Below are 16315 nucleotides of genomic sequence, written 5' to 3'. Positions count from 1 at the left end.
AGTGCTACCTTTTAATGTGGCATAATTTGGGAACTAACAAACATTCAGATTTAACATGGTACAGGTAGTGACACAAGTTGACCTGGGAATATGAGTGAGAATATGACTAATAACAGAAACACCTTCTGCCTACCAAAGAATGTCTGCAATGCCTACATGGTGACTCCGTTGGGTGACACCAGTGAAGAAGGAAGCACACTGTGGTTATCTTTATGGATAACACTTAAGATCCCCTGGGGTTTTCTCCCAATATTTTTTTTTAATTAATTGATTCAAATATAGCTTCTTACAGTATGAAAAGCTATTGCTCTCTGACTTACCTTGACTGCTTAGACAAGGAGCAGAGAACTGTCAACCTTCCACAGTGTCCATCAGAAGTGTTCATAAGAACTCTCAGCTAGTAGAAAGCTAAGCAAAAAACCTTGTAAGACCTGATGGGGTAATAGAAATAATGCCTGCTGTGCCTTGATACGAGTTTGCCCAGGGTAGTGAGATACGTATTCTCCACTTGCTTCAGTGAGTAAGACCTGTGTATTTTTTCTTATGTTTTAATGTTTTCATGTCCGGTGTGTAATCCCCAGTGTTTCTTGCATATACTTAGACCTGTTGTATTTACTTTGATCTATTAAGGCAACCTGTCTTTGTTCTTTGATGTAATGATAACATTTATTATAAATGAATTTAAATAGGGAAGGACAATTTGGACTTTTACAGCTTTTCAGAGAGATGTTGCATCACAGTTCTTAATTATAACAAAAATCATATATTTTGCTAACAGCACACTCCTTTTGAAACCACCTGCCCAATGCTTCTCAGACAAAAATTATTTCCTTCCTAATGCCACCTTCTGGGATGTTAGTTGAGTCCTGCAGTGTGGCTCTTTCTACATCTTGCATGTGTTAACCAGCTTGTATCGAAAAGACAGATAATTAGGGGGGGGTTAGGCTACACACTATATCCTGTGAGAGAGTAAGGGTTCTATCTGAATGCTGTGTCAGATAAGAATATCTGTATTTTGTGAACTTTGAGGCACAATATTTCAAGAAAGATGAAGAACTATTGGACATAGTCCAGAGGATAGGAGGAAGAATGATCAGAGTTGTGGAAAACACAGCATATGAAAAAAGTCTTTCAATCTTTGGGTTTAGTTGTTTGGTCTAAAGAAGAAAAAACTGAAAGGAAATTCATAATACCCTTCTAGTGTGTACAACTTTTCTGTAAAGGAGAAAAACATTCCGCATGTCCACTGGGAGCAAAGCAAAAAGTAGTAGGTTTAAATTACAACAAAGGAGATTTAGGTGAGACATTACAGAAAAAAGCCCTTTCCACTGTAAGGATAGTTAAGCACAAGAATTGCCTAGGGAGGTTATGAAGAGGTTAGACAAACATCTGTCAGAATGATTTAGGTATAGCTAATCCTGCTGTGAGATAGATGTTGGACTAAATAACCTTTTGAGGTTCCTTCTAGCACTATTTTCTGTGATTAGGATACTGTACTCACATTGTCCTGCAGTAAGATGTTGCTGTGCAGGGATGATATCACTGTATTCTGCATTGCATGCTTTGCTTTGGTTTTGCTTTAAGCTGATGGGGAGAATGATGGTCTGATGTTTCAAGCACTTTAGCTTTTTATTCTTACTACCTTAGAAGCTTTGAGCAGGGCATTAGGAGCTTTTTTTTCAGCCAGACAGCCCTGTACTGTTTTTCCACTAAACGTGTCGTAACAGTTATTGGTATACACCTCAGAATTAGTAGCTTTTACTATGTCTTTTAACTTGCAGTCAACCACATGGGTGGATGCTCAGCTTCTGCTTATAAGCAAAATGCAAACAGAAAAAAAATAGCCATGAAAAGAAATGTATCATAGCTTCCCCGTTAGTAAAACCAAAATAAAACCAATCATGTTCTAAAGCTGAATATAACCCAAGTTGTGAAACATCCTGGAACTGACAGATGGAGACTGATATTAAAGTGCCAGATATTATCATTATTACCTCATCAGAGAGACCATTGAAGGCATCAGTTTAAGACTGTCCCTATCCTTTGTAACACTCAAACTCTTTAACTTTGTTCTTCCATTTGGCGCTCTGCCACCCAGCAGGATTTGTATTCAGCTTTGCATTCAGCAGGAGTGTGTTCGCAATATTGCTTCTGCATAGTGAATATGGCTCCAGCACAGCTACACATTGGTGGGTTTTGTAAAACTCCATCTGGAGGAACAAGAAATGAGAAGCTTCTGATTTTGAAGTAGTTTAAAAGAAATTAGTCATACTCTGCATGTTGACAGAGAGTGTGTCTTGATAGTGCCACTGCTCCTGCAGAGACAGGTAGTGACGGTGTTTGAAACGGGAGTGTACTGTCACACGACAGCAATGACCCAAGTATGTGGTTTTCATGAGTGGGACTGTTCTTGAACCCAACAGGAAAGATGGAACAGTTCTTGGTTTGGTGATCCTTCAGGAACCTGAAGGTTCATCATCACATGTTTTCCATGGTGTAATCTCATAGCTTTTCATAGTTACATGGTTAGTTGCCTGTTCTTATTCAAGGGATAAGCAGTTTCCATTTTCTTAGACAATCCCTTTTTTTCACTAGGAAGGGACAGGACGAGGGAAGACAGGCTCTGCAGTGCGTGGCAGAGAGGTGAGCCAGAAACCTCGTCTGCAGATGTGGATCCTCCTTGGTGAGGGCCATAGCTCTGTGCAATGGACTTGCACTGGTATGTTCTCTGCAGGCAGGTCCCTTAGGTGAGGGTTTCTGGCTTAGTATCTAAAAGGCAACATGTACTGTTAAACAAACTTACTTGCTGTAAGCAAAGTAAACTTTTACAAAACCTCACTTGGTTTTGTAAAAGTAGCCTGGTATTCATCTGATTTAAAAATTCAGAAGACAAGTTGAATTCATGTGAAAAGGGAAATACTGGGGTTTTTCTACTGCACTACCTCATTTTGCAGTCCTCAGAATTTCACTAGTGAAGGGTTGTCTGGCAAATATATATACACACAGACACATACATGTGTTGTGTATGTGGATACATCCCGTACTGTCCAGTTGGTGTCATGTTATCTGAAAACAGAGAATGTTCTGTGACAGGGCTAAAAGTGAATCACAGACTGTTTAAAAATATATATTTTTTAAAGACAAAAAACACAATGTTCTGTAGTATCTATCTGATAATATTTGAAGTTCATATAAAGAGTTTTTAATAAAGGAGAGATAATTTGAATAATAGCAACTGTATTATATTTTACTTGTGGAAAAGTAATTAAAATTATAACCTTTGCCCTGCTTTCAGAGGAAGATACTTTGCAAGTTCATTCTAAATAAGAGTTGTCAGGAGTTTCAAATTGTGCTTGTTTCCTTTCTACAGTTCATAAAATCATTAGGATGCATATTCTTATTAAAAAGTGGTCTTCCTTGTTCAGCTTTTCATGAGGGAGTTTATTTCCAGCCCCATCATGGTGCTACCCCACGAAAGCACAAGGCATTTGCAAGTGGGGCAGCATGGGCTCAGCCCCTGCTGGGTGGTGGGCACTGTGGGGAGGACACACACCCACGCTGAGGCTCAAGCGCCACAGATGGGGTGAAGGGAGGGCTTTTGCAAGGGTTCTGCCTCCCTCTCCCCAGCACGCAAGGGACTGGGTGAGTTTCCACCCACTGCCCACTCACCCAGCACTGGCTGAGAGGGCCCGGGACAGCCCACACTCCCGCTCCCCCTTCCCCAGCTGCTGCCCAGCTCAACAGCTGGATCCAGAGCAAAACGGCTGAGCAGCAGTTACAGCGTCCTGGGCACAACTGTTTTGATGTGGGTTGTCTGCCAGAAGCAGAGATAATGATAGCTTTCAAGGCTAATATGTTTGGCAAGGAGGGGAGATGATACTGGAGGGAAGGGAACAAGAAGTCAGTAGCAATCTTTAAAAATATAAATGTTTGCCAGGATTCAAATTTCAGCCTTTGATTGATCTCATACACTGTGCTGTCTCTATTCCTCTGGTGCTTTAGTAGTCAATAAATGAACTTGAACAAGTTTGTATCGACAACCCTTTTTTACCAAAAGCTATTAATTTCTAAAGCAATATAAACCCAGGTATAATTGTGATGTCACATTGTCAGAATCCATTTCAAATGCTTTTCAGAGACACACATACATGTAAAGTGGTAAGTATGCCATAACTAATGGTATTATTAGTTTGATTTACTGCCAACCAGTCAGCTTTACAAAAATCAATCCCCAAGCTCATAAACTATGTCCCTAAAATTGATATATTTTTATGCTATCAATAGTAAGAGAAAAGGTGAAGTTACAGGTTTATCTTTTCTTTTTCTGTGTGTTACCAGTTGAAAGGTATCTTACAGATTGCTGTGATGTATAGGAGTGTGTGTATGAGAGAGAGAGAGGTTATAGAAGTCACAAGCTATAAAAACTTTGTAAAAAAAATCTGAGTGATCTTTAGACAATTCAGATGACATGTCTAACAAAGACTGTCAGTGGAATAAATGTGGTTATGTTAATATATTGAACCATTAACACATGTCCTTTTCATAATGGAACTTACACAATGGTAGTTCCTGTCAGATTCCACTCGATACGTACGGCATGTTTGTCTGATGCACGGAGAGACAACTATATCTATTTCATTTCAGCTCAGAATTGACACTTCAATTTTAAATCACCCACAGAACACCTTAGCTTAAATCTGAGCTTCTCCCTAATACTCTTTGCTATTTGTCATGTTTCTGTGTGAGTATACTGAAAAGATGTTAAAGGCAATCTGCTGTAGTGTGTGTATGGTGCATTTGACCTCTGGACAAGAAAGGAGTTTCATCCTCCAGTGCTTTTAATTCTTATCCTTGCAGAGACTGAATTTGTTGCTTGCATTAAAATAGTATGTCTTGTTAATGCTAAGAAGCGGTGACCCACATAGCACAATGGATTCATTTGTCAATCCCACGATTTCCAAGCTTTCCGTTCATGTATGTCCTAGCAGCAAATCAACTCAGAAATCATTTAATCAGTCTATCAATGCATCCTTCTTCTCATTCATTTGAATCCTGAAAATTCCAGTATCTCGTTGGGCAGCACCAGGCAAAATAGATTTGGACCTAATAGTAGATGTTCAAGTTCTGAAAACTGCAGCTCCCAAATTCAAAGCTTACACACAAAAAAATCCTAAGAAGAAAAGTACGATCTGGAAATTGTTTTGAATTTTTAGGATATTCATGTTTTGATCCATTTCTGAACTTCAGAGTGCAAACCTGTCCCTGTTTGTTAGCATTTCTGAAATACTCTACATGCAGTTACAAAAAGCAGTGCCCTTTTGTTCCCCCTGTAAAGAAACAAGCTTTCATTGCTTTTTGCTATTCCCATGGGCTGAGGCTAGAGCCCGAATAGTTTATAACCATCAGTGTTATGCAAATGTCAATCATATCCTTACTCTGTTTATTTCCAGTATTTACATGTTTATGAAGTATTTGCCATTTCTTTTAAGCCTTATATAGCAAATCAGGCCAATCGAGGTCTAAGGAACAGAACTCTTTATTAGTGATATGCTTAATACAGTTTTTTTCCTCTTGTAGATGCAAGATTTACGGAATACAGAAGGAGCCCAGTATAGTTCCCATCCTCAGATGGCAACCATGAGGCCAAGGGTTCAACCTGCAGATATTAGGCAGCCAGGAATGATGCAGCATGGGCAGCTGACTACTATTAACCAGTCCCAGCTCAGTGCACAGCTTGGTTTGAATATGGGTGGAAACAGTGTTCCTCACAACTCGCCCTCTCCACCTGGAAGCAAATCTGCAACCCCTTCACCATCCAGTTCAGTCCATGAAGATGAAGGAGAAGATAGCTCTAAGGTAGGCTTAGATGCTAGGATTACTATGTAAATGGTGGATATTTTAGGACCTGCTAAATGAATCGTATGGCCACAATTATTAAGGTGATACTTTATACATTATGCATGGTTGACTGAAGTGAATAAAGGGTTATGAATACAGAACTTATAATTTCCAGTCATTTCTTCACATAGCTTGAGTAAAGGACATCATTCCTCTTCATGAGAGCAAACTGGAATTCTGTAAAACACTCAAAGGATAGCCATTCCTTTAGGTCTTTAATATAAAGGTTGAGTATTCTCACTTGCGTAGAAGGGATGTTTGTTCCCAGTTAAAGATCAAGTTACTGCTATAAAAAGTATGAACAGTCTGTACAATATGCTAGTCTTTGCTACTTGGTCACAGGATGAGTAAATAGAACATCATAGCAATCAGAACAGAAAGATCCTCTACGAACTTTAAAAGCCTTACCTTGAAAACCTTGAAGACCCATTATGCATATATACTTTGAGAGGTGCCGACACTCCATCATGACATATTTAAGTTTCCTTTTAGTGTTGGTACAGGCGTGAAGTGATAATGCATTTACATAATAAATTACTTTAAAAGATAAATGTCAATTTATATAGCAGGTTTGGCATGCAAAAACCTCCCAAACCTCATAAAATCCTGAAAACCACCCAAAAAATACACAAGTATATTATTTTAATTTTGCAAACGCAAAAGCCGAGACACAAAAAAACCTGGAACTTAGCACAAAGTCATCCCATAAACCAGGAATAGAGCATATTGAAATTGAGAACCTCTAGCTCTGTGTTAAGGTCACTGCAAAATAGCTGTCGTGTTAGAGCAGTCCTGTAGTGTAGTGTGTACAATGGCCATATTTTGTGGGGGAAGGTTGCAGACTTACAAGAAATGTGAAGAAAACATATAGTGAGTCACTGAGGAAGTATAATCCAGTCAAGAAATGTAAGTCTGATTTGTTTTCATATTATATTGTTTTTCATGCCTCAAGCTATAAAATAATCATGTAATTGGAGACATATGTTCTACTACATTTTGAATAAATTCTGATTCAAAAGTTTTATTTCAGGACTTTCCTGTGATTTCACAAACTTTAGGTTTTAAAAATTACTGAATAATTCATACATTTTAAATGAGCACTTTCTTACTGAGGGAGACTTTAGAATACAGCTATGTAAAAATAATTCTAGGCAGCTTTTACTTTTTCAGAATAATTTATTTCCTACTCCTGTTGCTTTGCTAATATTTTTACATATATTGGTGGGAGTGTGCAAGATGCTCTAAACTTCTGGAGAAAACATCCACTCAAATAATTAAGGTGTCCTTTCTGCTTCTAACCAATATTTCAGTAATTTAGCCTACATTTTTCTTGTACTTTTTCACTGCAACACTTTGTGCTGGAAAAAACCTACAGATGTGGTTTTGTGCAGACAGTACTCATCTGAAGCTAATGTTTTCAATAAAGAAATACTAAGCACTGCAGACCAAGTAAAGCCTAGCCCGTTTTTTGTGTAAGCCAGTTTACATAGTGTTCAACTTTTTAACAGGCCATGTTATTTTAGAAACCTCTCTTTAAAATTCTCTCATGATCCATCTAAGCAGAAAAAAAATGAAAAAAGGCACAAGACACAACACAAAATTAAATTTGGTGTGCTGAAATTGATACATTGCCTGAAAATTCAATAATAATTATTTCTCTGCTAAGAGAAAAGTTGTAAAGACTATTAAATTTGGTTAATAATGACAGAGTGCTTAAATTTGTCTTCAGCTAGTAGGGTTTAAACTGTAAGCTTGGTGGGGGCATATTATGCCATACCTGTCTTCTATGGGATGTCTTGGGTCTTCATGAAAATGCCTGAAGTTGGCCACCATCAGAGACCATGAGTGGGCTGGCATGCCTGATCCAACGCAGCGGTTCTGCTGTAGTTCCCTCCATAGAAGACAACAGGGTTTGAATAATCAGCATAAGAACTTAGTGAAACTCCTCTGCTGTGTATCTTTCTGTCATGTTGCTCTTCCTGGAAGCTGCCAATGCATGGATGCAAATATTTAGAATAAACCAGCTTTCAGTGCAGTCTTTCTCCCCAGGCACAACAGTATTACATTCTCTCAGAGGGGCCTGTGAGGGTCCTTCTCACTCCAGAAATGTTCTTCCCAGTGAAAGAAGGTACTGGACGGGGCCAGGAAGAGATAGAGCAGCCGTTCCATCTCTTGTGGGAACCTCTGTCTTTTACCTGAATGTAACTTTGCTAAATTTGCGGTTTTCTCTTTGTTTTATAAACTTTTATGTAGATGTGTGGTATTACTTAATAGATTAGGGCCAGAGCTCACTAGTTAGTCCTTCAGTAGAATTAACATGTTGCAGTCATGTAGTAGCTGCTGGAGCTCACACGTTTGAGCAGCTTCATGAAGTCACTGAGATGTTCTTTAAGGTCCCTTCCAACCCAAACCATTCTATGATTCTATGTTCCTGCTGTAAGGACTGTGTGAAAAACAGCTCCCTTTGAATTCGCCATGTTATTAACAGCAACAGTGACATTCTCCCTATTGAACCAGCAGGAGAAGATGTTTGCCCGTGTATCAACATTGATCGAAAAGACAAAGTACATTTTGAAAGGGAAAATCACCTCAGTGTCAGATGATCTCCCTTAGTTTATGCCAGCTGAACACCCAGCCTTATGTGTGAAAGAAGCCTTTGACAGCAGGTTTGATAGAGAAGTCCCTAACAACTATACCTATTTCTATCTAGAGAAAAAAATACAAAAATCTCAGTGTCCTGTTCATGTTTGCATGAATTTATAGAAAGAGGATGGCTTTGATGAATTTATAGAAAGGTATGAACAAATGTGTACATTACATACATTTGGACTAGAAATATAATTGTATCCCTAGTGAATGACTGATTTTCATGCATGGAGGAAATTACCATTTCAGCTTAATGTACATTTTCCAAATGCCAGTCATAAGGAAACTTTACAAACTGATGTAATTGTTCATGCACTGAGCTTCTTGGATGTTCATCGTATGGTAAATATTCAAATTGTTGTAAGCCTTATCCAACATACACAGAACTAATGGCAGCAGCTACTAAATATTTTTTGGCAATACTCATTCACATAAAGGCTCTTTCATATAGGCCTTTTGGACTTTAAAAGTCATATATTCCCTTGTACAAAAAAAAGAAAGGTGCTGCTTTATGGAGGGCTCAGTTGCCTTACACACTGTTGCTCTAAAAGCAAGACAGCTGAGGTTGCTCGACCATAAGATCAGTGACAACATTAGCATAATATACAGTATATACAGTCAGAAAGCTGCTAGGTCTGTGGAAGTATGAAATGTAGTCTCAGATCAAAGATATTTTTTCTGCAAGTGGTGTACATCCCTAAGTCTCCTTTATTCTTTTAATCAAATATGTGGAACTATGGTTAGAAGAAGAAAAAAGAGAGAACTTCAAGATCAATAGTTTTAAGTAACTATAAAAAAATTCTAAACAAAGTGGCCACTTACCACATACTTTATTCTGACCATCTTAACGCTGTAATATTACATTTACGTAATTCTTGCCATAATTCATACTGTTGGATCCTTAAACAAGTATTCGGTTATTGCCAAGCATAATAGTGAGCTGCTGGAAGCATTACTGGTTTGCAAATATGTATTTCTTCATAGATGGATAACAGGGTTTTCTTACATACTCATTTGAATATCACTTATGAGAGAATTTCAAATAATGCATTTTAGAGGGATGATAGTGAAAGGACTGCAAGTAGCAACAATTAACTAACAGAAACACAATTACTAAGGAATTGCTGCAGCATATTCTCTTTATGTGGTAGAGGTTTTACAATATTTACTTTATATGATAAGAGTTATAAGTAGAATTCTATGTTGTCTGTTCAGCCTATTATGCAGATGGTGCTTGATTAAAATCTATTTTAAACTACAGCGATTACTGCAAGATAGTGTGCATAAAACAGCTCTCCTAGCTCCATTAAAGGCTTTGGTACTATTGCAGTTTATTTTAAATATGCTTATAGACATTTTCCAGCTTCTCAAGGGACATTTAGATATCAACGATGTGCCTTACTTGATAGTTTTAAATCCTACACTAGATATTCTTGTGATCTATTATGTGTGCAACATGGTTAATGTACACTTTTTTAAAGTGAAAGATTATTGCTTTCTTGTGATAAATAAGTTAAATACATCACGATAATTAAGCAATAAGCCATGACAGGAGGTGGATTACCATGAGCTAACTACACCTCCAGGGATTTTGAGGCACAAGTCTATGCCTAGCAGAATATATATGGTTTTTATTTTATTTCCCATCTGTCTTTGCTTTGGTGGTTAGAAGTGGAGTCTATGAAGCTGATAGACTGATGGGAGCATAAGGTAGGCCATCATCTCACCCATTTGCAAGGTTATTAGTACTGGAATTCGGGTATTCTTTTTATTTTCATATAAGACAAACAGAATTTCCCCTGTGAGTACTCTTTTTTAACAGTAGGCTTTTGAAGTCTCTTGATCATTCAGGTCGGAGAATAAGATTTTAGAGCTGTTCTCAGAATAGCTTACCAGAAGACTTCTTAAACAAGTTTCTGCAGCATATCACCTGGTTTAAGGGTAGGTTAAGTAATCTAGTATCCTAATATGCAGAGAACTTTTAAATCTCATTTGTCACTCTGAAAAGAGGAAAACTTCAGTAAATAATAGAGGCAAAATTTTAACTATAGCCCACATTATTGTCAAGCCTCCTTGTTCATGGACTTTGCACAGAACTGTCTAGAATTTAGACTGGTATTGCCAAATTAACTAGGAAGCCTAGTTAATTACCATTTAACTGGTAGTTTTGTGTACCCTGTAGAATGAAATAATAGCAAGAGACTAAAAGTTGGATAACTTTGTAATGGGAGCACACTGCTTCTGTTTTTCCATATTTTCCAAATGCTGCCAATAGGCTCCATGTCCATTAACCTTGTATTAAAGATGCATCTATGGTAACATAATGGTAAAGAAACAACCAACTTTGTTTTCAAATTGGGGTCATCACTTTACTGCTGTGCTTAGTAAGCCACAGAGATCCAGGTTGTTCATTGTAGTCACCTGGGCCCTGCTGGACACCACAAAGTGGTGTGTATTGAAAAAAAACCAAACAGATTTTTGCTCAAAATGAGAATTTCCAGCCATTTTCCTCATGCAGTTGCACTGATTTGAACATCGGTGTTCTGTGTCACTTGATATGCATTATTAAAAAATAATAATATAAGGATGTGATAAAAGTCATGCCTACTAGATCCTTAGCCTAGAGCATACTTTTCATGCTGTTGAACTTCTCATACTTCAAAACGCTTATGATGCATATTACTCTGGCCATGTCAACAAGAGAAAAAAGCCTTTGAATTCTCTGGTAAAGTCACACATTACTACAGGTATAGAGAATTAAATGATCGTATCAAGAGAAGCTGCTTTGCTGTGGAGCTCAAATCTGTTGAAGAATCAGGACAGTGTTCCTTTATGTGCTTGTAAGTCACCTAGGAAGGTAGGATGCTTTGGTGATCAGGGTCTCTGAGCTATTCAGTGGAAAAGCGAAGTTGCATTTAACAAATTTGCATAAATGATCATGTGCAGGTTTTTTTCAGGTGATGCATAAATAATGCAGGTGCACTTTCCTTCATATACCATTCCTTTTTCACTCCTTTCCTCAAATCATTTGCTTTCACATGAGCAGAGGAAAAAACTATGCAACTAAATCCAGATGGATCAGAACTGATCCTCGAAAGGGGTCTAAACTGTCTGCATTGAGAAAGCTTTGGTTCTTCAGATATTAATTAGAAAGTGTGTAGGGGAATGTCTATAACTTCAATAATTTTAGTTACAGTCAGATTCTCTTCAAATTCCCTGGAAGGTGTACCGCCAGTTGCAGTGTTCCTGCTGTCTGCAGGTGGTTCATGTGGTTGAACTGGTGGTCAGGCTATAATAAAACTAATTACATTTGAATTTAGTCATTATATGCATGTTATAGCTGTTAGCAATGAAACTTAGAGAAGGTGTAAAGATGAACAGATGAACTATAAATGAGATTATAGCAATTACATGAAAGGAAAATATAAAGCACTTTGAGGGAAAAAGTTACATAATCTGAAATAATGAATTTTATACATGTGACTAAGGCAGATGGTGTCAACATTTGAATTATCAAAGATGGCAACTAAAAGTCCATTTTTGCTTACAAAATCCAAAATCTTTGTATCACAGAAGCTGTAACAATGGATGGACTGAATTAAATTGGCTTTTTTAATAGTACTTTTCTAATTTTATGTTACAGGTCAATGGTGGAGAGAAGAGACCTGCTTCAGATATGGGAAAGAAACCCAAAACTCCCAAAAAGAAGAAGAAGAAGGACCCAAATGAGCCACAGAAGCCTGTGTCTGCCTATGCATTATTCTTTCGAGACACTCAAGCAGCCATCAAGGGCCAAAACCCCAATGCTACTTTTGGTGAAGTCTCTAAAATTGTAGCTTCAATGTGGGACGGCTTAGGAGAAGAACAAAAACAGGTACAAATTGTGCTGTAGCTCAGAGGCTTTGTTTCAGGAAAGTGTTATCAGGGTCATCTTAAACAGTGTAGGCAGCTTCTTTTGTTTGCCAGGATGAAAACTGAATATGTGCCATCTCAGGCATCTGACTTAAAGAGACTGAGATAAGGAGAGTATCGTTTCATTTCTTCTGTATTAAACCACTAAAAGTGGTGGGGTTTTTTTTAGTTTTGCAGTGTGGCACAAGCTTTAGGATTGTATTTTGGATTTTTTTATGCCAAAATTGGTGGGCCCAAGACTTTATGATGGTATTACCCTGTCTATGACAATGTGGTGTAAGAGGACCTTGCTGCCAAAAATTGTATCTGTGCAGTGGGACGTGACATATATCCAAGCTCCCAGCTGCAGATGTTTCTCTGCCCCACAATGCCAGAAGGGGAGCTGGACTCACATCTTCTCCCTAACCCACCTGGCTTTTCTGAAAAGAGTTAAGAGATGTGTTGACTCAGAGAGACCTAGCATGAACCCTGGAAAATCGACATTCTTCTGGGGTATCCTCCAGCATACATGTGGGCTCTGGAAAACACATCCCATAGTTACTTCCATCTCCCATGGAAAGGCCTTGGTTCTGCAATAAGGCCAGCAGAGCTGGATCTGAACCTTTGCAGAAACCCCTCCAAGTCAGTCAGATGTTATGTAAAAGTGGGCAACTCTGGAAACTCATCATTTTCATGTGGTGATGGTTGGCAAATACCATTCATCCTTGCTATTGGATACCATTGCTTTTCTATTGTTATTGGTTGCGTTTTTACTAACTGTGAACAGGATGGATTGGGTAGATAAATAAATGAGAACTTTAATAAACAGATATGGAGGGAAAGGATATGCTGAGTGAGAGTTATACTGGCTGCAGGAGACCTGGGTGGGAGATGATGTCAGCACAGAAAGAAGAAAAGTACTGGGACAAAAGCACATCTCATTCATTCACACTGCGCATATTATTATTACAAAATTATACTTAATAAGGCTAAGAATTAAAAGGAAAATTTTGATGTGATTTTTTGGTAGGTAAAACCATTTAGGCTTAAGAATTTTACTTTGCTAATAACTGGATGGCGTAGGTGGTACATCTTGATCCCTGTTAAAGATATCAGTGTAATAAGATTCAAGATTTGGTACTCATTGACTAACTAGCTAAAAAAAAAATATCTTATTCATCTAGTATCCACCATTGAATAAGGTCAACATTTGGAAGGTTTAGCTGGAGGAAAGGTAACTTTCTAAACGCAGGGATCAGAGAAGTCCCTTGGCTTAGCACATTGGGTTTATTTTGTTGTGTTCTTTCTTTCTTCTCCCCTTTTTAGTATGTCCAGCAAAGGCTGAAGTTATGTCCCAGATCTGACAGGCTGTTTAGACCTCCCAGTACCACAGTTTTGTCATAGTCAAACTTTACTTTTTGGGACCATGATAATGGGTGTTCACTTTTGACTCAGAAAAATTAGGGACTATGCTTGTGGTTAAATCCACATGCAAGAGGTTTTGATGCCATTCCTTGTCCCATTTACCTGCCAGCCAGCAGGAGGGACAGTGCTGAGCCACACCAGGAACAGCCACTGCTCAACAGACTGCCCAAACGTGTAGGAAGCAGCCTGCTGTCCCCACTGTGCTTTGCCAGGACCTCTGGCCAAAGCTGAGAAACTATAGACTGTGGCATCTGGCCTAAATTGGTTCCTACTGCAAAGAAAGGTCTTTGCCCTGAATCACTCCCTGGGTTGAAATCTGGACCTCCAAACATATATCTCAGGAGTGCTCCAAGTAGTTACATCTGTATCTTGGACCCATCTTGCTTATCCGTGGGATTGGGGATCCAAATTTTTCTGAAATGATGAAAGGCCTGGACTTCTCAGGACCCTGTCTCTCTAGTGAATCTTACATCTCTCTAGTGATGAAACCAAGCAAAAATTATTTATTTAGGCAAACTTGTGCTTGGTTTCCTCAACCATTTTTCATAATGACCCTTAATTTGTGGCTGTTGCAGGGGTGCAGTTTTTCCTTCCATAGTGTTTGCTCTGCTTACAACACAAAACTTGACTTCATGAATAAAAGTCCCAAGACCATGTAATGGATATAAAGCTAAAAGACTATAAAACTCACATTTCCTTTGAGCTTGTCATGTTAGTGGTACCAGCAGAAAAATGAAGTCTTTCCATAGAGTTCTGTTTAAGAAAAGTGCATAAAACCCTAAATTTCCAGCTATACTTGGATTTCGTATTTGTGGTTGAAAGCAATAATTGAGTAAGTCCTACCCTAGAACAGCAGAACAAAATTTATTTTCTTTATCTCTGTTGTCCTTAATTTAAGTTGGAACACAGCAGAATGATGTGTTATGGAATCCAAATGACACATCCTTGAAAAAATGGCTGCAACTAGATTTTTAAGCCAATTATTCCAAGAGTTTGGGTTAGCATATCTTTGTTGCTCTTTGACTCATTTTGCCTATTCATTATCATCTATTAAGCACATTGTTAAAACTCCAGGCCCAGGCCCTTTCTAATCTAGCACTGTATAAAAAGGATAAAAGATAGTCCTTATTTTTAAAAAAATGGCAATCCTATTTTCTAGAATAAATTTAAACTCATTCTTTATTCCATTAGGGATCTAATAGTACAAAGTAATGATTACAAGACATCTTAACTGACTAGATAGTCTGTATTTTAAAGCCCTAATTTTTCAGATCCAGAGCATCAGTAACTGTTAGGAAACCTATGTATCTGCTAGGAAAATTGGACTCTAAAAATACAAATGATTAATGTAGCATTTGGAATTTGGCATTGAAGAAGCTTCAGAAATTCAAAAATAGTTAAATAAAGAAACAATAACATCATTAGAGGAATATTTTATTGATGAATTCTACTTGCTGAAAAGGATTCAATTATCATAAAGCTTCTGGCTTTTATGTTTTGGAAGCTAATGCTTATTCTGGAATTTAAATAGAATTATGTTTCCAAATTATGTTTTCTGAATTGGAACTCCTTCTACCATTAAAATAGTAAATACAAATGAATCAGAAAGTAGAACATAATGCAGCTATTGAGAAAGAAGAATAACTTCATGTCTTCATGCCAAAATGAAATCTTCTTTGTTCCCATGACCTGAGCCAGCTTTTTCTGAAATGCATAGAATTCTTGTTTATTCCTGAAGATTGACCGTAGAATAAATAAAGGTACTGAAACTCAGTACAGTAATGACCTAAGGGCAGTATATGTATGTCCAAGTCTTTGCAACAAAATTTTGATAACCTGACATATTAGAGTGTAGCTTGAAAGGGTTTGTACAAGAATCACGTATGTTTTTCAAACTGAAGAAACTAGAAAAATGTTGTTTGAGAAAACAGGATTTGAATGACAAAAAAGGAAATGTTATTGTGAACTAGATGATAGGGAGTTCCTTACTGAATTTAGGGGGAAGTTATGCATGAAATGGATCACACTCAGATGGTCTTATTGTGAGAATATTGCAACTTGTTAGATTAAAGGAGGTGCTAGTGTACTTCCACTCTCATTTTACCATATGAAGACATTTGCATTTTTGGGTTGTATGCTATAGCTTAGTGCACAAGGGCCATTTTCAAACAGTGCTGCTGTGTGCCTGTGGTTTTTTTGTCCAAATCTATCTACACAGAGGAGTCTAGAAATTAAAGGGACATTAGTGGTCATGGTGGACTTTGTCATAGTTTCTTCTCAAATTCTGAATTTGGTACAATAATTACACATGATCAGAAGCAGGGACTGTGTGTTATCCTTTATTTTTCACTGTAAATATTTTCTGAAACCATTCAGTTTAATAAACTTGTGAATGAGGAGCAGCTGTAGCCGTAGTATGTTGAGGTGCATTCTCCTCAGTGCTGTAGCCGTAGCA

General features: G+C 37.8%; 1 protein-coding gene across 2 annotated transcripts in view; it reads left to right on the top strand.

Annotated features, from left to right (window-relative positions):
* TOX (thymocyte selection associated high mobility group box) overlaps positions 1–16315 on the top strand; it is a 226513-nt gene that overhangs the window by 174181 nt on the left and 36017 nt on the right. For both annotated transcript variants that reach the window (XM_040588381.1, XM_040588380.1), the window contains exons 4-5: positions 5578–5856; positions 12188–12418. In XM_040588381.1, the coding sequence (XP_040444315.1) occupies positions 5578–5856; positions 12188–12418 (510 nt within the window). The remainder of the gene's footprint in view (positions 1–5577; positions 5857–12187; positions 12419–16315) is intronic.

Source organism: Falco naumanni, chromosome 3 (genome assembly GCF_017639655.2).
Source record: "Falco naumanni isolate bFalNau1 chromosome 3, bFalNau1.pat, whole genome shotgun sequence".
Classification (NCBI taxonomy): domain Eukaryota; kingdom Metazoa; phylum Chordata; class Aves; order Falconiformes; family Falconidae; genus Falco; species Falco naumanni.
The sequence above is the reverse complement of the archived record's forward strand: the minus strand, read 5'-3'. Positions and strand labels throughout refer to the sequence as shown.